Consider the following 22,867-nt stretch of genomic DNA (forward strand, 5'->3'; position numbering starts at 1 on the left):
ATGTGTCAAGGAAATATCATTTTGACGTATCTTAAACATCAGTTAGATCACTAAATTGTCCTTATGTGATGATAATGCTGATGATTATTTAGGCTCTTGGAGTGAGGGAGTTGGTGCAGGAGATCACTAAGTTGAATTATTTCTTGAACATGAATGTGATTCACAACAGAAATATAGCTATTATTGTTAGATTCATGGATGAGAGATGCACCATGACTTGCGGTTTGATGAAATTTCCAGATGGAATTTTATTGGATCAAAATATATAGATATGTAAAAGAAAGAAGTTTGCAATAAAAAAATTTCGTATTTGCCGTGAAACTTCGAAGATTATTTCATAATTATTATTGCAAGATGATTAGGATTCTAGGATTCTTAAAAGAGAGAGAGAGTAGTTTGCATGAGAAGAGGGGGGATTTGTTTCCAATGGGGTACGTATCATCTATTATTTCATCCGAGTACATGCGAAGTTTAACACAACTTTGACATAAAGTTAGAAATCAGCCATGTTGCCGCCAAAATCCGACCTAATAGTGTTGGGATGGATTGATTAGCGTTGACCTTGTTTGTTTGTTGTCTCGGAGTGGAAGAGTTTGATCTAACCTGTGAATAAAGAAAAGCTTAAAGGTTGCCGGAAATGATTCATCAGTGGGGGACTCTCTGATGCTTGAGTCAGGCAAAGTTTTGATGATCTGGAATTATATGAGCTATCTGAAAAGAGAATAAAAGAACTCATCTAACAGGGTTCTGATGGAATGATTAACTTAATGAATTATAAATCATACCTTGATTCGCTAAATCCATCCGGATTAAACTTTGGAATGCGTGCGCAACCTCGATCACCGATGATCTGAACAAAAGTTAGCGAGAGATCTTCTGGAGAGAGAGCTCTTAATGCATGCTTTAGAGAAGGGGTCTAACAGGCTATTTATAGCCCTCTCTAGGGACCAAACGCTGCAGGTGGTTACACCCGTGAAGAGTCACCCCCCATCAAGGTAACCCTTCACTACTGTGAAAATACCTTAATGCCCTTGTGATTATCAGGATTTACGAAATTCAAGGGACACTTGTCAAACGTGGGTTCTAATTAAACGGGATCAGGGTTTAATTAAAACGGGATCCAACATTCTCCCACTTGGACCATATTGACGCCATTTGTCAATGTGGGCCACAACTTGACGGGATCCCAACATTCTCCCACTTGGACCATATTGACAAGTGAAATATCCTTAGCACTTGAATTTTATAATCTTTATACGCGTATTCTTTCTATTCTGATATCAATTGTGGGCAAACTTTATGTTTGATTACTTTGAGAATAATAATACGAACCATGGCGGAAATAACACCTATTTGATTGACGTATAACCTTCCATGATCACTATATTACTAAACCATCATAACCAAACCCTTATGAATGAACTTCTCATGAAATCCATTCTTTTGTCACAATTTCTGCTACCATAGTATGCATAAACCATATGAATTCATTAAAGCAGAAAATACAAAAAATGTGATTTACAGCTATTTGAAATGTGCACAATAACACATCAATTAATTTATACAGAAAAGGCCCATTTGACCGACATGCTCCTTATGCAATCCCGGGGCTATTGCTTTGGTCAAAGGATCTGCCAACATAAGCACAGTATTGATGTATTGAACTGAAACTTTATGGTCATCACATTTTTCTTTTATAACAAGATATTTCACCTCCATGTGCTTATTTCCATTGGATATCTTGTTATTCTTTATTGAGGAAACTGCTGCTAAATTATCACAATATAATTTTATGGGCCTTGAAATAGTGTCCACGATCTGTAGGCCCGTGATAAAGTTCCTCAACCAAATAGCCTGTGTAACTGCATCATAGCATGCTAATAACTCAGCTTCCATTGTTGAAGCAGCTGTCATCTTTTGCTTCGAACTCTTCCACGAGACTGCACCACCAGCTAGTAGAAAGATATAACCTGATGTTGATTTTCTACTATCTAGACATCCCGCAAAGTCTGAGTCTGAGTATCCAACTATCTCCAAGAGATCGGATTTGTTGTATGTGAGCATATAATCTTGAGTTCCTTGAAGATATCTCAATACTTTCTTTGCAGCTCTCCAATGTTCCATTCCTGGATTAGCTTGAAATCTCCCCAGTAATCCCACAACATATGCTATATCAGGTCTGGTACAGACTTGAGCATACATTAAAGTCCCAACTAGTGAAGCATATGGAAAAGCTTTCATATGCTCCCTTTCAATTTCATTCCTCGGAGATTGTGATTGGCTCAACTTTCGCCTTTAGTAATAGGCACTGGGCTTGGTTTGGAATTTTCCATACCAAATCTCTCCAACATTTTCTTAATGTAGGCTTTTTGAGATAGACAAACTTTTCCCTTAGATCTATCTCTATGAACCTCAATGCCGATGACATATGAGGCTTCACCCATATCCTTCATATCAAAATTACTGGAGAGAAATTGCTTAGTCTCCCTAAGCAATGCCAAATCACTACTAGCAAGCAAAATGTCATCTACATATAGGACTAGAAAAATAAATCGACTCCCACTGATCTTAAGATAAATACATCTATCAACAACGTTTTCTACAAAGCCATATGTAGAAATGACGTTATTGAACTTAAGATACCACTGTCGGGATGATTGCTTGAGTCCATATATAGACTTATTTAGCTTGCAAACTTTTTGACTCTGACCTTCTGAAACAAAACCTTTAGGTTGTTTCATGTAAACTTCTTCCTCTAAATCTCCATTAAGAAATGCAGTTCTCACATCCATTTGGTGCAGCTCTAAGTCAAAATGAGCCACCAAAGCCATAATTATCCTTAAAGAATCCTTCTTTGAAACTGGAGAGAAGGTTTCATGATAATCAATACCCTCCTTTTGAGTAAATCCTTTGGCAACAAGTCTGGCCTTATGTCGCTCTACCTTGCCTTTGGAGTCTCTTTTGGTTTTAAAAACCCATTTGCAGCGTACTGCAGTAGCTCCAGGAGGTAGTTCAACTAGATTCCAAACATTATTTTTAGCCATAGAATCTATCTCATCTTTCATAGCATCTAGCCATTTGGAGGAATTTACTGAACTTATGGCTTGTGAGAAATTTATTGGATCATCTATATTTCCAATGTCATAATCATTTTCTTGAAGATATACTATATAATCTGGTGGAATTGGAGATCTCCTTACCCTTGATGACCTTCTTAAAGTTGCTTCTTGATCCACTGGTTCTATAGGTGGAGGAGCAACATTCTCAGTGATAACTGGCACAGATTCAAGTGGAACATTAATAGTAGACTCATCCTCCTCCAAATCATTATTAATGATAGGTAGAGGAATCATTGGCTGCTTATTTGAATTTTGCACACCATACGGAGTTTGCTTTTCCTCAAAATTAATTTCTTGAGGGTTTATACTCCCACTGATTTGGTCATTTTCAAGAAATCTAGCATTTCTTGTCTCCACAATCCTCAAAGTATGATTAGGACAATAAAATCTGTATCCCTTGGACTTTTCTGGATAACCAATAAAATAACAACTAATGGTTCTAAAGTCCAACTTTTTCTCTTGTGGGTTGTACACCCTTGCCTCAGCTTGACACCCCCAAATATGTAGATGTCTTAAACTAGGTTTCCTACCTGTCCAAACTTCATAGGGTGTTTTTGGGACAGCTTTAGTAGGAACCCTGTTTAGAATATACGCAGCGGTTTTTAAGGCATCACCCCACAGAGAAATTGGGAGAGTTGAGTGACTAATCATACTTCTTACCATCTCTATTAATGTTCGATTTCTTCTTTCCGCAACTCCATTTTGATCAGGAGTACCAGGCATAGTGTATTGTGCAACTATACCTTGCTCTTGAAGAAATCGAGCAAATGGACCTAAATGTTGTCCAGTTTCAGTATACCTACCGTAGTATTCACCACCTCTATCTGATCTCACAACTTTAATCTTTTTATCAAGTTGTAACTCTACCTCTGTTTTGAAAAGCTTAAAGGCATTTAATGCCTCAGCCTTATCATACAATAAGTAGAGATACCCATAGCGTGAGTAATCATCAATAAAGGTGATAAAATATTTATGACCAGTAAAACATTGGGTCGAAAAGGGCCCATATATATCTGTATGTATGAGATCCAATAAATTTGTGCTTCTTATGGCACCTTTCTTAAACTTGTTAGTCTGCTTTCCCTTGATGCAGTCTAAACAAGTTTCAAAATCACCATAGTCAAGAGTTGGTAAAATTTCATCATTTACTAATCTCTTGATTCTTTTTATGGAGATATGACCTAACCTTTGGTGCCATAACATAGAGGAATTTTCGTTTATCATGCTACGTTTTAATCCATAATGTTCTTTATTTTGCAGGGATAAAAGGGATAGTTCAAAGGATGTATCAAGGTCTAATTTAAATAAACCATCCTCTAACAAGCAATTACCAACAATAATATTATTCAAGGAAAGGTTTACAAATGACCGTCCAAATGAAACGGTATATCCAAAAGAAACAAGTTTTGAAATAGATATTAGGTTTCTAGAAAATCCAGGTACATAAAAGGTATTTTCTAGGTACAAAATATGGCCAGTCTTTAAGGTCAATTTGAACGTTCCAACAGCTTCCACATGTGAACGCATCTTATTTCCCATTATGATGCTTCGCTCACTTTCCGTTGGAATTCTTTTGTTCAACAATCCCTGCAAAGTTTTACATATATGGATAGTAGCACCAGAGTCAATCCACCATGTGTTATGAGGTACATCAATAAAATTTGATTCATAACACACTAAGGAAAGAAAAGTACCTTTCTTTTCGAGCCATTTCTTGTACTTGATGCAGTCCTTTTTCAAATGTCCCTGTTTTCTACAGAAGAAGCACTTTATTTGCCTTTTGTCAGTCACTTTGGCTGACACTTTCATTTTCTTCTTCTTAACAGGAATATGATGACTGGTACCGCCGACCTCTTTATGTCATTTTCCCTTATGAGAGGTGAGATAAACACTCTCTTGCCTCTCTTGTTTTATTCTCTGCTCCTCATCAACATACATGGCTAGAAGTTGATTCATAGTCCATTTTTCTGTATGTGTGTTGTATGAGATCTTAAATGGTGCATACTCCATAGGCAGAGAATTAAGAACAAAGTGTACAAGAAAAGTCTCTGACATGTCTACTTCCAATGATTTTAATTGGGCAGCGATGTCACGTAATTCCATAATGTGCTCACGTATGCCACCATTATCATTATACTTTAAGGAAGCAAACCTTGATATTAAGGTGCTGGCTAGGGCTTTCTTTGAACTCACAAATTGCTCTTCTACTGCTGTTAAGAATTCTTTTGCAGTTTTGCAATCAGGAATTGAGCCCCTTATCTTTCTAGAGATATGATTTTGTATGAGTAAAAGACTTAAGCGGTTTGACCGCTCCCACCTCTCATACAACTTTTTCTCCTCTGGCGTAGTTTCCTCCGTGGGGACAGGTGGCATGTCCTCACGAAGTGCCAGATCAATATCCATGCACCCTAAAGTAAATGTCAGCCTTTCTTTCCATTCCGAGAAATTTGAACCATTAAGTATTGGGATGCATGATGTAGACTGTGAAAAAACTGTCGGAAACAAAGCTGCAAAACATATGCTTACTATCAATATGCATGCTATAATTACGCTAAAACCTTATCTAAATCACTAACCCATATTAGCAATTTAGTGAGTAAATCAAAATTAACTTTACATGATTTACCCCTTTACGATAAAACTAATGCATTAAGTATGATATTTATTGAACTTTATATATCTAGTTGAAAAAATCCAAAGAATAACAGCCAGATCAGCTCCAGATCGGTGGTGGAGCACTAGGCTCACTTAAGTACCAGCCTTTCTTAGGCACGTATGCCTTTTTGACAAGCTTTTCTTAGACACCGTTATTCAATGGATAAAATTTTACTAGATATTGTTCAATGTTAATGTAGAATTTAAGGCCTTTGGGCAACAAGATTTCATCATAAATATCATACTAATAACATTATTTCATCCCACCATTAACTTTGTATAATGATTTCCCTTTGGGGCCGGTTCATTATATATGATGCAACTATTCAATTTCATGAGATGATGATAAAAAGACTTTATTGATTAAATTAAGCTAAAGCATTCTAAAATTTATGGGATGCTTTGGCTCGTCACCACAAATATGCAAAAATTTAATCATTTATATGTCTTTTCCTACATAAGATGCTTTGGCTCGTCTCATGCATATATCATCCTTTTATCATGAAAAATATGAATAAATTTAAATAATCATGTATCATCATAAGAAAGCATATAAATTGATCAATTATGCAATAAATTCATTACATGGAGTAATATATAATTGTCAAAGTACTGTTCTGCAATGAAACTTTAGCAAAGGGACCACATAAAAATATTTTAGGACCCTTTTGATAATTCAACTTTCGGCTGGGGACCATATATGAATTTCAAAAGCCCCTTTTGCAGAATAACATATTGTCAGGGGTTTAACTGTAAAAGGCCCAATTTAAGCCAAAAGGATTCGGGTTTTGGGTTGCGGGCGAAGCCCAATAACCCGAAACCTGTTAATCCCTTCACCCCTTTATATATATTTAAATGGATTCGGATTTCGGGTTGGATTCCATGCCCGAAACCCGAAACCCATCTCTTCATCTTCCCCAAACGAAAGGAGGAGAAGGGGGCCAAAACCAGTGGCCCCTTCTCTCCTAAACAACGGCGGCGCAACCGCCACCGCCGGCCGTAGGCACGGCTGCAGGCAGCGGGGCGGCCACATGGCGGGGCCGGAGGCCGGGATCGGCCGCGGAGGCCGCGGGGTTCGGCCGCAGGGTGCGGCCGCAGCCCGCGGTCGCGGGCCGCAGGGGCGTCGGCCGGAGGCCGTGCTGCGGGCGTCGTGGGTGGCGCGGCTGGCGCCGCTGGCAGTGGCCGGGGCCGCTTAGCGGCGGGCCGCAGGCCATGGCGGCCAAAAATTTTTTTTTTTTTTCTTCGCCCGCGGTGGCCATGGCGGCCACGGCGGGTTGCAGCCGCTGCCGGCTCGTCGGGGGGCGGGTCGCAGCGGCAGCCGGGGAGTCGGGCCGCTGGACAGTGGCCCTGTTGGCCACCAGTTGGACGGGGAGGGCCGCGACCGAGACCCGCTGCAGCGTCGGTCATGGCAGCGGCTCTCCCTTCCTTATTTTCTTAGCAAAGGTGGAAGAAGGAGATGAAGGTTTTAGTCCCACATCGCCCAAATGAAAAGATTTCATTTCTTTAAGTAATATGGGCAAAACTTTTCATTCCGAAAGAAGCTTTTAGTCCCACATCGGTCAGAAAAAATTCTTTCATATGGGTAAATAACATCAGGGTCCAAAGCACTATCGTCCAGCGAATCAAACGAATATGATTTATTTTGGAATCCAATCCACCTGCTCTGATACCATTGATGGAATGATTAACTTAATGAATTATAAATCATACCTTGATTCGCTAAATCCATCCGGATTAAACTTTGGAATGCGTGCGCAACCTCGATCACCGATGATCTGAACAAAGGTTAGCGAGAGATCTTCTGGAGAGAGAGCTCTTAATGCATGCTTTAGAGAAGGGATCTAACAGGCTATTTATAGCCCTCTCCAGGGACCAAACGCTGCAGGTGGTTACACCCGTGAAGAGTCACCCCCCATCAAGGTAACCCTTCACTACTGTGAAAATACCTTAATGCCCTTGTGATTATCAGGATTTACGAAATTCAAGGAACACTTGTCAAACGTGGGTTCTAATTAAACGGGATCAGGGTTTAATTAAAACGGGATCCAACAGGTTCCTCAATCTCTGTCATGGTGCTATTGCACTTCAAGCTCTAAGATTAGCAGACGAACTATAGCCATCCATCTTTATTTGCGCCTATTTACATAAGGCCATAACCACTCCCCTTAGTTCGCTATGGTGCCAAACATGTAGGATATGTGGTGCTTCACCATTAGTCGGTAGGTCTGGGCAGTAACAACGGTTAGTATCGAATCCGGGTCATATCACTTGCTCCTACTTCTAAGTTCGAGCTATTCTCCTTAGCTCAAATGAAGAAATAAAAACAAAACAAAAAGAAAATTTGAAGCAAACGAAGAAAAAGGGATATTGAAGCAAGAGAAAGAAGGACATAATGAGTTGAGAGTAGAGCAACCAAAGAACCAAGCAAATTGTAAATAAATTTGAAGCATGATGTAGAAAATTGTAAATCTTTAAGAGATAATTTTGCAATCACAAATTAAAAATATAACATGCAAGAACATTGCAAGAAAAGCTAAAGAATAACAATATCTCAACCTAAACATAATGTCTCCTAAGTTGTAAGAAAGGTTTGAATCGTCAATATATGGGATCAAATTTCTTAGTGCACTACTATTATTAGAAGATTGAGTTAGTACGGGCTTAAAACATGTGAAGATCTTTATCGACCAGTCTTTTTTATTTATTTGTTCTACTATAATAGAAAACCGTATATAATTACTTTTCAAAATTTAATCTTCTTTGTGCAATTTGTGCGCTCATCGCATGTATTTGGAGATGTTTATTCCCGCTCGAATCATGTTTTCAAAGTTAAATTTTGGGGTCAGAAACATAACATATGAATCAAAATATTGTCATATCTTTGTTCTTGAGATCGTCTTGATCTATTTTGTTGGTACCTTTGGTATTGATTTTTTTTTATAAAGTTAAATTTAATCCGTGAAATCATTTCTATCAAATTAAACTTAACGAAAATCCCTAAAACCTTTTGAAGATTATAGGAGATCAATAAGGGGACCAAATTTGGCTGGAATGTATATTTTTTGGTAAATTTGGTTGGAACATTTGCCAACTAGTTAAACCAGACTATCTAAAAGTACTTTTGGAAGGTCAGAAAGTGTTTTTTGGCCCTACAAAAGCTCTCTCAAATTGGGCCTAAATCATTGATAATTTTTAACTATTATTGCTTATAAATCAAATTAACATCCGCAGCTTGCCCTTAGAACAGATTTTGCTGATTGGAAAAAAGAACATCAGTTGTTATAATAATTATTATTAACTATTTGAATAGAAAAAAATATAGTTAGTTTTACAAATTATAGGTCATTAAACAAAAATAGGTTTTAGTCAGCATAAACATTTAATAAATATTAATTTATTTAAATAAATATAGAATATATCAAATAGTAGCTATTATTTTTAATATATAATGGTTATTTTAACATGGCAGTATTTTAAAATAGGTACTTTTTTAAAGAATGATATGCGCATAATGAAATTATTTCTTAAATTATTATTCTAAGGACTAGAGAGAGTAAATTTTAGGATTTTTTTTAATATGTCAATCCTGGTATCTTACAAATTTGCATTAATCTCCATCTTTCTATATCTTTATTTTCATCCTCAAACTTTTATCACTTATGGCTCGTACATCCTTTAAGTTTCCTACATGAATATCCTACATACATTCTTCTACTAGTATTAAATTTGTATCTTTTAGACCCTTTTTGTTCCTAGCTCTCACACCTAAAATCTGGGAAAATTTGAAAAAAAATCAAATATTAAGATAAATCAAAGATCTTATCCAATATAATGATATCAAGATGCACCGGACATCTTATCTAGTCAATCGATGTCAAGATGAGTTAGGAATCTTATCCTGTTATGAAGCATATTGTAAGATTTTTTTTTTGAGTAAGATTTTCTATGTGCGGGTATGTGTTAGTCCCACGTCAGCTATGCATTAGATCGGGCTTGGGTACTTATACAAGGCTAAAAAATCTCAATAATATTTTTTAACTAGCTTTTTGGGTAAAGTTCTGGGTTGTTATTAATTATATCAGAGTGGACCTGGCCTATAGCCTATGCAAAAGACACACAAACGAGATTATTTAGATTGACCATAGGTTGATCATAATGCTCGTGATTGAATTTATGGTACTTATGAATGAATTTGGATCTTTAGCGAGAATACTAGGGAATAAACAAAAAAAGCATATAAAAAATTCATATTGGGCAGATCTTGAGACCAAGATTCTAAATATCGCCTTCATGTTAGTTTTTTTTGGGCAGAATCTTGTTGTTATTAATTAAAACTTATTTTTACCTTTTGAGGAGGTGCTTAGTATTTGTAAAAAGTATATTGAATTTCTCCATTATTCTATAAGACTTTTTTTTATTACCTCTTTCTCCTACCTTACTACTCTATTTAGTATTGTTGAATATATCTTCTTTATCAAAGAGAAACATCAAATTAAATATTTATATCTATTATGATACCTGAGCCAATTCAAATTATATTTGAAGTTATCATCCCCTTAAGCCAAAGAAGGTGAAATGATACAAATCTCTTGGTCACTCCAAAATCTCATAGCCTGATTAATTGCATCTTCCAAAGGTTTGACTAGATTATGACTTGATGCATTAAATAATCATTGAAAGGTTCATTAATTCATTCAACATTATAATATCTCATTAAATAGATTTCATATGAGGAGCTTTTTTTTTTTTGTTAAAAATTAAGATGGATATGAGGATTAAAGAGTGCTTTAAAAACAAACTTCATTTGACAACCTAACAGGAAAAAGGAACTTGACTGACATTACCTAAAGTAAACACAAAATATTTTATAAAATTAAGATATTTCATTCAATTAAATAATCTTAAAGGGCAAAACAGTCATCAGATATATCCCAACCACCTCCTGCTCCTCCTTTATTTTTATTTCTTATTTTTTTAATCATTTCCCCCTCCTCTTTAATCTACTGCATCTTCTCACCCCTCCCACAATCTCTATCTCTCACAGCTTCAATGGCTGCGAGCCTACGAGACCTCCAGCTGACCCCGCTCTCCGGCCACCGCCGGCCGGAGGCCATCTTGGCGAGGGAGGACTCCGGCGACCTCGAGGACGTCCGCCTCCTCGACTCCTACGATGAGGAGACGGCCGCGGCGGCGGAGGGGAGGGGAGGGGATGAGAAGGGGGCGCGGAGAATCCAGGTGAGGGTCACCGGGATGACCTGCTCCGCCTGCACCAATTCCGTCGAGGCCGCCATCACTGCCCTCCCCGGCGTCGCGAGGGCATCCGTCTCCTTGCTCCAGAACAAGGCCCATGTCGTCTTCGATCCCAGTCTTGTTAAGGTTGAACATTTTCCTCTCGTTTTCTCTCTTGCCTTTCAATTCATGGGTTTTGGGTTTTAGGCGCAATCCTGAATTGCTGGGTCTAATTGGTTGTTTTGTTGGGCTTGATTCATGAATTGAATTGCTGTCTTTTTTTTGCGTGAGTTGGGCTTTTATCTGCGAAATTGCAGGTAGGAGGGGTCTATAATATCGACAAAAGATGGAGTTTTTCTCAATGGGTTTTGGGTTTTATAGAATTTCTGATGGAAATTGTGGTTTAATTTGATCTTTTTGGCCTTCGGCCAGATTGTTTTGCATACAGGATTATGTTGCTTTTTGTTTTTGGTTCGATTATTTGTATGATTTGGAGTTTATCCAATCTGAATAGGAGTTTTGTCTTTGGATCGTCGTGGATCTTTTGGCCCTGGGAAAGTTTGTTTTGGTTTTTTCCTCATCTTGCTTTTTGTGTTTGTTTGCATTGGAGTTTACGTTTGGAAGTGAAGATATGAATGATGGTAAGCTGAATAGAAGTTTTCTTGTTAATTTTGCTGCACAAGCTGTAACAGAAAATCGAATTTTTAATAGGTTCTGAGAGTTTAGGGCCTCTTTGGATCGGTGGATCATTGGCTTAAAGAAAGTTTATCTTATTTTTGTGCTGTTTATTTTTTCTTCAAACGTTTGCCCCCCTCGTTGTAGCGGTCTTAACTTGAGAAAAATAATAAAATGCAGTCTCTTCCATATGCCTTGACCTATTGGGGCATTTCGGCTTCCTGGGGTTTAGTGGGATGATCTGGCTTCTGAAAATCTGGTCCGTTTTGTTGATCATATTGAAGACGTTGGTGGTCAAGTCTGAATTGGTCTTTTGTGCTATTTCTTGCTCCGTACTTGTCCTTTAATTCGGAACTGTAGTTGTTCAGATGGGTTCTGACTTTTCTGGGACCTGTGCAAGTTGTTGCTGTAGTTTTTTCAATATGTCCTGTGTTGCCTGGGACCTATGCGAGTTCTTGGAGCTTATGGGATAATTGATAATTTGGCCAGGCTTTGGTTTAATTTCAAGGAGCCTTACCATCTTCTTGGTTTTTTTTTTGTGGCATGAATTGGAGTTTAGCATCAGAAGCAAATTTGGAGTTGGTTCTAATCCAAGTAAAAGGTCTGTTCTCTTTGCGTTGCAGCTGTCCTAACATGAACGTAGATTCTTCAATAGGTTTTGTGCTCATGGGACTTCTTAGGGTTCTTGGAATTAATTTTGCTTTCTTGGTTCCCAGCAACTTGTTTTGTTTTCTGGGTTATCCTGCATTTTCTCTCTTTTGAATATTTTGCATTAATTGAGTTTTCCTTTGGCATTTAAGATATGGATAGTTGTAACCTGAATCAAAATCCTCCTTATTCTCTGTGTTGCGTGCAGTTGACAGAAGGGCGCAGATCTTTTTGTCCTTATCCTAACAGAACTTCTATTTTTATCTTATGTTTTTTATAGTTATGATAAAACTCAAGTTTCTGTTTCTAAAATGGGCTTCTAGCTAATTAGAATGGGGTTTGGAAAGCTCTATCACTGGACATACGTTTTACCTGTTGAACTGGATACATGTATAATTCGAAGTCCAAACAAAGCTATATGTTGCATTTTGACTGATTTTGCTTATGAGAAATAATCCGTTGCTAACTTCCTTGTTTTCCTGTTACTAAGATTGTGAGGTAATTCTTTGTTTTGAGCATATCTTCTAAAGAAAGGATGTGGCAAAGGTTGGATTTAATACAATCTTCATTAATAACCATCAGGCCTTATTTGAGCTATTTCAGGTTGGCTTCATGTGTCGGAACTAGGCATTCATTCTTGAAGCTTTCATTCATTTAGCTTCAGTCTTCTCTCTCTCTCTAATAAAACCATTTGAAACATATTTCAACCCCTACTATCACTCATTTGCATTTCCCTGAATTTTTGTTGCACATTGCAATTATGACTCAAGTCTAAATACAAAAGTTGGAGAATCGATGTTAGGTTAGCTAGTTTCAAAGGAAACTCGGACTGTGTAATGAAATCTAACTTGATATGTGATTCATATTTTTAAGTAAAAATTGAATTTGAAAAAAAGAGATTTACTACCTTTTGTTCTTTCTTCTTTACCTTTTATAAGTTTGAAACTTCAAATGTAAATTTGTAATTTTTATTTATTTGCTTTTGTAATATGCTCCTTCACATTTTCATGTTTCTTTTTTTTCCTGCTCTAGTTATTCAAAAGTTGTTATCATAGTTGTGATCATGGTCTACCGTACCGGTCCGTATCGGTCCAGCCTGGGACCGGTACCGGATCAGCGTGGAATCCGGTACTGGTGGTTTATTATTGGAGAACTGGTACGGGACCGGTTCGGACCGGTACGGGACCGGCTCGGACCGGTACGGGACCGGCTCGGACCGGTACGGGACCGATTCGTACCGGTCCGGGCCGCCACCGGTACGCCGACCGGTACCGGTACAACGGATCTTGGTTGTGATTCTAGTGAGACATACTTTCTTCGTTTCTAGATTATATTGTAATCAGCTTCTCTTTGCTGACAGCCTCTTTATTCATGTTTCACTTGATTTATTGGCTTTGCACTACATATCTAACTGTTTGCACATCTGACAAGCAATCCATATTTCTCTTATGGTGCATTTGGATGCACCACAAAAATCATGATATGCTGCGATCTCTTGTGTTTTCTGAAATTACAAGATTTTAAGTACCTCGGTGTTCCTTTTACCAACCAAACTCCTACCTAAAATCTCAACTATCAAAATTTGAAAGTTTTAAATCAAGAATTAGAACATAATCATGATTTTGAATTTAAAGATGTCTAAACATAGCCTATATTTTTGTTATTCCGTTAAAATTTTAAGTATGACTATTTATTATTGTGCAATCCTTTTTTCTTTCATTAATATTCTTTGAAATTCTTATTCATTGTATATTCATATTTGCAATTATGAGATCTATGTAAATCTCAATTCCTTTTCTCTATGTGCCTGAATGTTAATGGTTGGCTTTTTTTTTTTTCTTTTTTGATGCGAAACAGGCACCTTCATAGCCTTGCAGAGTTGCATCAGAATGAGGCTTCTTCCTAATGCGCACAAGATAGTGCTTTCATCTTTCCTTTTATTGGGACACAGACACCTTCACCTTCCTGAAACATTTACCCTTTCCTACATTTATTTGGCTAAATGTTATTGGGAATGCTTGAAAAGCATTACCTTGCAGGATGAATGACAAGATTCCTATTTCCGTCTATTTGGAATTGGCAAAAACATATTGTAGCCTATCACAAAACAAAGGAAGTAGTGTTTTGAACTCGTTGCAGAACATTTGGATTTTTTCTTTAAATTTCTGAACACTACAAGAAAAATCACCTTTATATGAACAATTATTGGGTAGAGCTATAACAATTTTTGGGTTGGGATAACTCATGCCCCATGTTTACTCAATTTACTTGCCTCTTAAAATTTGCTATCCACTTTTTATTAATGCATTCTGTTCTATTTTTGGATTTTGTGTTGAAAGAAGTGATCCTGACAATTTCAAATATGTTGTTATAACTGTTTTACATTTTATGTTCTGAAATCACTTACTGGAAATTTGATTCTTTGTTCAGGACGAAGATATAAAAGATGCTATTGAAGATGCAGGATTTGAAGCTGAGATTCTGCCAGATTCTAATAATACCCTGTCAAGACCGCAAAAGGTATTGTCGGGGCAATTTAGGATAGGAGGCATGACTTGTGCAGCCTGTGTAAACTCTGTTGAAGGGATCTTGAGAAAGCTACCTGGTGTAAAAAGAGCAGCTGTTGCCTTGGCAACGTCATTAGGGGAGGTCGAGTACGATCCATCAGTCATAAGTAAAGATGCAATTGCTCATGCAATTGAGGATGCTGGTTTTGATGCTGCATTTCTACAAAGCAATGACCAAGATAAAATTTTGTTAGGTGTAGCTAGATTGTCTAGTGAGACAGATGTACATGTTTTACAAGGAATACTTAGTAAAATGAGTGGGGTGAGGCAGTTTGAGGTAAATATTGGCCTTTCAGAAGTAGAGATTATCTTTGATCCTCAAGCTGTTGGTCTGAGACATATAGTTGATACCATCGAGAGAGAAAGCATCGGGAGGCTGAAAGCGCATGTCCGGAACCCATATGCTCAAGCAGCTTCAAGTGATGCACAAGAAGCCTCAAAAATGCTTCGGCTTTTCCTCTCCAGTCTCTTTCTCAGTGTGAGTATGATCCTTCATGCTGTGAAAATAAATTCAGTTTATTGCTCTTCCATGATATTTTGGCCCGTGTATGTTTTTGTTCTTGTGGTTCTGATAATGTTTTCTTTTTCATATTCAAGGTGTATTTCATTCTTATTAGTTGCTTCTTTCAACTGTTGTGCAACAGATTCCTGTCTTTTTCATACGGATGGCATGTCCCGCCATACCTTTCGTAAATTCTTTCATGCTCATGCATTGTGGGCCATTTTTGATGAGAGATTTGTTGAAGTGGGTACTGGTGAGTATTGTTCAGTTTATTATTGGCAAGCGTTTCTATATAGCTGCTTATAGAGCACTGCGACATGGATCTACAAATATGGATGTATTGGTTGTTCTGGGGACCTCTGCTTCTTACTTTTACTCTGTTGGTGCACTTCTGTATGGTGCATTTACTGGGTTCTGGCCCCCAATATATTTTGAGACAAGTGCAATGATAATTACCTTTGTGTTATTTGGAAAGTATTTAGAAGTTGTTGCAAAAGGGAAGACGTCAGATGCTATCAAGAAGTTAGTTGAACTTGTCCCCGCAACAGCTCTTTTGATGGTGAAAGATGCAGGTATAATCACTGTATAGTATCCAAGAAGATTTCAATTCATTAAATTAGATTTATATTCATGAAAAACATTTTAAATATGATATCAGTGGGATCATCTCTATCACTTATCTTATATTTCCTTTCTTGAGTATCTAGTGGTTTCTTTTAACAGTGCTAACTTAAGAATTAGGCTCTGGCAGTCCCCCCCCTTTTTTATTGATTTAGTTCTGCTTCTCTGTTTTTGGATTTTAGAAGGAAGAGGCATTGTAGAGAGAGAGATAGATGCACTATTAATTCAACCAGGTGATGTCTTAAAAGTTCTTCCTGGTTCAAAGGTTCCATCTGATGGCATCGTAGTTTGGGGTACAAGTCATGTTGATGAAAGTATGGTAACTGGTGAATCTGTTCCAGTCCCAAAGGAAATGTCTTCATTAGTTATTGGAGGCACAATGAATTTACATGGTGTCCTTCATATAGAAGCCACCAAGGTGGGGTCTAACACAGTTTTGAGCCAGATAATTGCTCTGGTTGAGACAGCCCAGATGTCTAAAGCTCCTATTCAGAAATTCGCAGACTATGTAAGTTTACATAATTTTTTTTTTTTTTTATAGCTCTTGCTTATTTTTCCTTGTTTGTATAATCTTATCTTTTACTGACTGTTTGATATGCTATAGATATAGTTTTAGATCTGTTGTCCCAGAAAAGTAATATAGCTATTTTTATTTTTTTAAGGATGTTAATCATATCTATGTTCTAGTATTAAATGAAATTTTTGTTTTACTGCTCCGTAAAAAACCAGCTATTTCCCTTAGCTAAATAGATGCCCAAAGACTGGGAAAAATTCTTTGGCACATTCCATATTGTCATTATTGTGTGTATAACAAGATAATACCAGAAAACCTGATTAAGACAGTTTTATTTGTTAAACAAGTATTTTTTTAATATTTTAGAAAGGGAGTGAGAACCACCCGCAATATAATTATCTTGGTCTCAATGCTTAGGATGCACCACCCAAGACTCGTACACAGAACCTTTGGCTGCCAAGTAGAGGATATGACCACTGTGCAACTTGTGGCTCATTTGTTAAAGAAGTTAGCTGGCTCTTGTTGTATTCATTCTCCAGTGAAGTTGGTTGTTCTTTTCCAACATATTGAAACTTTATCAATTATCATATATACACTGCTTGTATAATCATAATGAGTATCCTACTAAGCTGATATTAAATTGTGCACAAAGTATCTACAGAATTACCATATCCAAGACCAAAAATGTCATCAATTTAGGATTGGCTTTGATTACATAGTGTTACATAGATTTCTAAATAATTTGCCAATTTTGTATTTGTTAAATTTATGACCGATTGAAAATGAAAGAGAAGGTACTTGTGATCGTGTGCCGCAGGTATTAGATCGTGTTTTGTCTTGTGATTGCTTTGGGCTTTCTCGCCGACGTGTGTAGTGAGAAGCCGGTTCACCAAAAAAAAAAAAGATGAAAGAGAATCTACAACCATGGTCTACCGTACCAGTCCGTACCGGCCGGTACATACCGGTACGGCCTGAGACCGGTACTGGATCAGCGTGGAATCCGGTACTAGTAGTTTATTGTTGAAGAACCGGTACAGAACCGGTTCGGACCGGTACGGAATCGGTCTGGGCCGCCACCGGTACGCCAACCGGTACCGGTACGGCGGACCTTGTCTACAACTGGCTTGTGGATAGTCATTTATCTGAACTTCTTCCCCAGAGGTATTCGTTATTTGATGTTAGAAAGTAATGCATCCTGAATGTATGTTTAACAATTTAATGCAGCTTGGCCCATTTCAATATTAAAAAAAATAGCAACAAATGAAACTGAAAGTAGATGTAGAGTGGCAGATTATTATCTTCAGTGGTCCAGGGACATTTACATGACCTATTTTGGTGGATATTGGATGACATCTCTTGCTCCGGCTCTATATGGCAAGGATTGAATGGATTATACCTATGCCTAGTGGTTTCACAGTTTCAGATTATAGATTATTTTAATGATGATACTCCATGCAGTTTCTAAATGCTGTAGGCAGGTGTGTTCAGGTCATGCTTTCTGTTACATCTAATCCCATTTATGTAAGGATTATATCTTCTGTTCTACTTGTCTTTAAGAACTATTTGTTCTGTCATGTCTGGCAATTGATACAAAAATAGTTATGAACTTTTGCTTGCTAACTACTTTTATCAATTACAGGTTGCCAGTATTTTTGTTCCCATTGTTATCACCATGTCCTTGTTGACATTCTTCGGATGGTAGGTTTAAACTCACCACCATGATAGTATTTCCAAACTGGTTCTGGTGGTTATACTTTGTTTTATTTCATATAGGTTCCTCTGTGGGTTGCTAGGAGCATATCCAGATTCATGGGTCACAGAAAGTAGCAATTGTTTCATTTTCTCCCTCATGTTTTCAATATCAGTGGTGGTGATTGCATGTCCATGTGCCCTTGGTCTGGCCACCCCTACCGCTGTTATGGTGGCTACAGGTGTGGGTGCAACTCATGGGATCCTAATAAAAGGAGGAGATGCTTTGGAAAGAGCTCAGAGTGTGCAGTATGTGATCTTTGATAAAACGGGCACCCTTACTCAAGGGAAAGCTGCTGTCACAACTGCAAAAGTTTTTGCAGAAATGGAACTTGGGGATTTTCTTACTTTGGTTGCATCTGCTGAGGTGAGTTGAAGAGTCTATGCACCTCCTCATATGGCTATTTTGCTTTCACTCAACCAACAAGGACTGCAAAATAATAACTGTGTTTCACCTTTTGATGTAGTTTAGGCCAGCAGCGAACACCCTCTTGCTAGAGCAATCTTAGATTATGCACACCATTATCATTTCTTTGGTAAGCTTCCGACAGCCAAACATGCTGGAAAGCAGAGCAAAGAAATATTATCTGAATGGCTTCTTGAAGCGGTAGACTTCTCTGCTGTGCCTGGGAAAGGTGTGCAGTGCTTGATAAATGGAAAAAGGGCTCTGGTGAGTTCATCAATGAGAAATCATATCCCTGCCCTCCCCCCCTCCTTCATGCATGTTTGTGCTTGCTCCCTCCCTCCTTCCCTCTCTGTTAATCAATCAGTACGTCTGCTTATCTGCATGTCGTGGAATCAACAATCATTTTGGCGATAGATGTGTGGAAAGATTGGTGCCTAGAGTGTGGTATCCTCATAGAGGGATGGGGTGCACTGATGCAGGTTATTGAATTTCTGGCACCAGTCTCTGAAGTAATCTAGGCACTAATCTTGATGCACGTCATGGTGAAAAGATTTTCAACTTCAGTAACAAAGATTCACTTAGAAGTGTTACTTCTTGTTTTACATATACTATGTGTGCTTGTCTATGCATGTGCATGCCATTTTTAAACAGTATCTTGATTCAACCAAATATAAATATCTTAATAGGTTGGCAACAGGAGTCTGTTGGTTGAAAATGGGGTTGTTGTTCCTACTGAAGCTGAAAACTTTTTAGTGGACTTGGAAGTGAATGCTAAAACAGGTATTCTTGTGGCATATGATGGTACCTTCATTGGAGTGTTGGGGGTAGCTGATCCCTTGAAAAGAGAAGCAGCAGTTGTGGTTGAAGGCCTGAAGAAGATGGGCGTTTGTTCAGTCATGGTAACAGGGGATAACTGGAGGACAGCACAAGCTGTTGCAAAAGAGGTTTGTTTTTTGGTGTTCTCACCTCATTCATTAGAAATGTAGATATTTACAATATAAAGATTTTTTTTAATAGAAAAATCAGTAGGCACTCGGCACTGAGTGCCTAAAGGAATTTTATTGAATTACAAGGAAACAACACAGAATAGAAACAATGGAAATAATCTTCTGCTGACAGAAGCATACCCATTACATAGGTTCTTTCACTCGAATCTTCTTAACAGCTCTAGAGTCCTCAGCAACTAGCAACCTCCAAGAAGACAACATCCACTCAGCTCAATCATGCCTGAACAAGAGTTCCTGAAAATCCTCTCATTTCTTTCTAACCAAATTTGCCAGCACGCAGCTGCTAGCAGCATATCCCGTCCTTTCCTCCAAGTGTTTTTAGTCGCCTACCTCCTCCAGCTACCCCATAGATCAAAGGCTTCCTTTGGGCTCCTGGAAATCCTGAGCAAATGCCACATTATATATTTGCATTTTCATTTATAGGGGTGTAGAAAAATAAAATTCTTTTCAATTTCAATGAAGTATTGCCTTTTTTTTTTCCTCCTTCACTTGAAGACGTAGCAGGAACTTTCTCCAGATTATTAGTAAGTTGGCTACTCGCAAACATTTCAATGGAAAAATGAGTATTGGAGTTAGTAATAACGATGATGAAGGATTTTTCATTTTTAAAATTCATGAATTTTATGAGTTCTTCTAAAATTATTCATTACTTGTATATGAAATTCCCATGGGTATGGATCAACGATGGTTTGCTGGTGATGATGGTGTTGCTGCTGTTGCCGGTGGTGGTTGCCTGAATTCTTGTTTTGCACTAACCACCACATTGAGATATCTGTGACATTTACATCTTATTTCTAATATCTCTGCAGCCTTTGGGGATGCTAATTATTTCCAATCCCTTGGCGAGTACTCCAAGTTTTAATCTTTCCCATTGCTGAGTTTTTCTCGAGTACCGGTCTTGTGATTGTGCAACATGGAAGTGTATTGAGCTGTCATCATTACTTGCAGGTTGGCATTGAAGATGTGAGAGCTGAGGTGATGCCGGCGGGGAAAGCCGATGTCATACGCTCCTTCCAAAAGGATGGAAGTATAGTTGCGATGATTGGTGATGGCATCAATGACTCTCCCGCCCTTGCAGCAGCTGATATCGGAATGGCAATTGGTGCAGGAACCGATGTTGCCATCGAAGCTGCAGACTATGTGTTGGTGAGGAACAACCTTGAGGATGTTATAACAGCCATCGATCTCTCGAGGAAGACATTCGCACGTATACGTTGGAACTACTTCTTTGCAATGTCTTACAATATTGTCGCCATCCCAGTTGCAGCCGGAGTTCTCTTCCCCTTCACAGGACTTAAGATGCCGCCATGGTTGGCTGGTGCTTGCATGGCTTTCTCATCTGTGAGCGTTGTCTGCTCTTCTTTGCTTCTGAGAAGGTATAGGAAGCCCAGGCTCACCACTATACTGCAAATAACTGTAGCATAACAATGAAATATATGTATTTTTAAGCTTTTAACCACAGAGGAAATGAAAAAAAAATATGTGGTGTTTTGTTTTCTCCCACTCTGTTTACTAGATGCAATATTGTAAACATTGTTATGCTGCACCACACTTGCAGCAAGTCAAATCGCCCCTGTCCATCCTTTTATGAAGAAAGGCATCCAATTTTCCCAGATAACTAATTTTAATGGACCTTGCGGTTGGTGATTAGTGGACTATTTTTTAGAGATGGATGGCATCACATGGTCTAGTTATTTGACTTGCTGTAATATTTGTGCATCGAGCCGGGCATGATCAAAATCTTGGGTATTAGCATGGTATTTATTTTTTATTTGACTCTGAAGAAAGAAATAATAAAGAATGAAATTAATACAAGAAGACCCCAAAGGGAAAAAAACCATACGTATGAAAGAAAGAACATTCTCATTCATGGTTTGCTCAAAAAAATACTCTATGTAGAATTCAACAGTTTTGCTTAGGGCTGTCAACGGGCCGAGCTACTCGGGCTCGGCTCGGGCCCGGCTCGGTAAAAGCCCGGCTCGGGCTCGGCTCGTTAGTCAAACGAGCTCGAGCCTGAGCCTAAAATGAGGCCCGTTTAAATCCGAGCCCGAGCCCGAGCTCGAGCCCGAGCAGCTCACGAGCTCAAACGAGCCCAAATGAGGGCTCAGCCCAATTAACAATTTAATTGGGTCCCAATTAAATTTGGACTCAATCCAATTAAATTTTATTTGGCTCAATCAATTTCAATCCTAATCTAATTGAACCCAGTTGGATTTAGATCAGACCCAACCCGAGCTAACCCAAATCCTTAAATCGAATTGAATTGATTCGGATTCGGACTCAACCCATTAACCGAACCCAACCCGTTAACCCATTTTTAATTTCTTTAATTTCTTTCTTCTCGGTTTCTCCAGAACATTCCCTAGCCCTAGCCCTCCTTTCTTCTCCGTTCTCCTCGCCGCCGGCTCGCCCCCAAGCTCGAAGCCGATGCCCCCTCCCCTCCGACGACGATGACGACGCCGTACACCCGATCCAGCTCTCCAAGAAGCTTCGTCGCAACCTCCTCTCCCTTCTCCGCCCCCGATGCCGTCGCCCCCGGCGGGGAAGGCAACAAGCGTGAAGCGCCGCCGCCCCATCCGGCCGTTTCTGCATCGAGGTCCCTCCAAGTCCGCCTCCGGACGGGCCCTCCAGGCGCCGCGGACCCTTCTGCAGCGGTTGGCGTGGATGGTACTATCGCTCCTCCTCCGGCGGCAGGCCATCTTCCTCTTCGCGCCGCTCCTGTACGTCGCCGGGATGCTCTTCTATATGGGCACCGTCTCCCTCGAGGGCGTTCCCCGCATCATCTCCCGCCCCGCTCCTGGCTCCATCTACCGGAGCCCCCAGCTGTACCAGCGCCTCCGCCCCGATATGGACTCTGATAACTCTTCCGATGCGGTCAGTTCTTGAACCCACCCCCTTCTTTAAAGAATCCCTCTGGATCTGCTCTTTCTTGTATTTTCTGGCGCTTCGATTTCTCTCTGAGGGCGCTCAGATGGACTTTAGTTTCTGACAGCGCCTGCGGTCGACCCGCGGCCGACGCCCGTGCCGGTGGTGCTCGCGGCCGCCCCCTTCTTTCTTCTCTTCTTTCTTTTTTTATTTATTTCCTTCGTTCTTCTCTCCTCCCGTCCTCCGATGAATGAGAGATGGGGCGCCGGCCGCCGGGGCAGGCTCGGGCTCGGGCAAACGAGCCTCACGA

The 22,867-nt window shown here is 39.1% G+C and overlaps 2 protein-coding genes across 4 annotated transcripts; one reads left to right on the plus strand and one right to left on the minus strand.

The window, feature by feature from the left end:
• Positions 1 to 4,979: 4,979 nt before the first annotated feature.
• On the minus strand, positions 4,980 to 5,522 carry LOC120109231. The gene has a single exon (XM_039122974.1). The coding sequence runs from the start codon at positions 5,520 to 5,522 to the stop codon at positions 4,980 to 4,982; it is 543 nt and encodes a 180-aa protein (XP_038978902.1).
• Positions 5,523 to 10,782: 5,260 nt separating this feature from the next.
• On the plus strand, positions 10,783 to 21,193 carry LOC120109232 (cation-transporting ATPase HMA5-like). Of its 3 annotated transcripts, none has more exons than XM_039122976.1 (9): positions 10,783 to 11,150; positions 14,757 to 15,371; positions 15,538 to 15,967; positions 16,202 to 16,524; positions 18,170 to 18,228; positions 18,304 to 18,646; positions 18,752 to 18,949; positions 19,372 to 19,629; positions 20,641 to 21,193. In XM_039122976.1, the coding sequence occupies exons 1-9, from the start codon at positions 10,824 to 10,826 to the stop codon at positions 21,115 to 21,117; spliced, it is 3,030 nt and encodes a 1,009-aa protein (XP_038978904.1). In that variant the 5' UTR covers positions 10,783 to 10,823; the 3' UTR covers positions 21,118 to 21,193. The 3 variants fall into 3 exon arrangements, with proteins under 3 accessions (XP_038978904.1, XP_038978903.1, XP_038978905.1); XM_039122975.1 differs by having other exon boundaries at positions 10,785 to 11,150; positions 16,199 to 16,524; XM_039122977.1 differs by having other exon boundaries at positions 10,839 to 11,150; positions 14,184 to 15,371; positions 16,199 to 16,524.
• The last annotated feature ends 1,674 nt before the right edge of the window (positions 21,194 to 22,867 follow it).

The sequence above is a fragment of the Phoenix dactylifera genome, unplaced genomic scaffold (genome assembly GCF_009389715.1).
Source record: "Phoenix dactylifera cultivar Barhee BC4 unplaced genomic scaffold, palm_55x_up_171113_PBpolish2nd_filt_p 001922F, whole genome shotgun sequence".
In the NCBI taxonomy this organism is placed as follows: domain Eukaryota; kingdom Viridiplantae; phylum Streptophyta; class Magnoliopsida; order Arecales; family Arecaceae; genus Phoenix; species Phoenix dactylifera.

Bases quoted from the DNA above. Each gene is read 5' to 3' on its own strand.
- LOC120109231 (XM_039122974.1), bottom strand. From the start codon at position 5,522: ATGGATATTGATCTGGCACTTCGTGAGGACATGCCACCTGTCCCCACG.
- LOC120109232 (XM_039122975.1), top strand. From the start codon at position 10,824: ATGGCTGCGAGCCTACGAGACCTCCAGCTGACCCCGCTCTCCGGCCAC. The intron at 16,525-18,169 runs GTAAGTTTACAT...TATCAATTACAG, and splicing joins TTCAGAAATTCGCAGACTAT to GTTGCCAGTATTTTTGTTCC. The intron at 19,630-20,640 runs GTTTGTTTTTTG...CATTACTTGCAG, and splicing joins CACAAGCTGTTGCAAAAGAG to GTTGGCATTGAAGATGTGAG.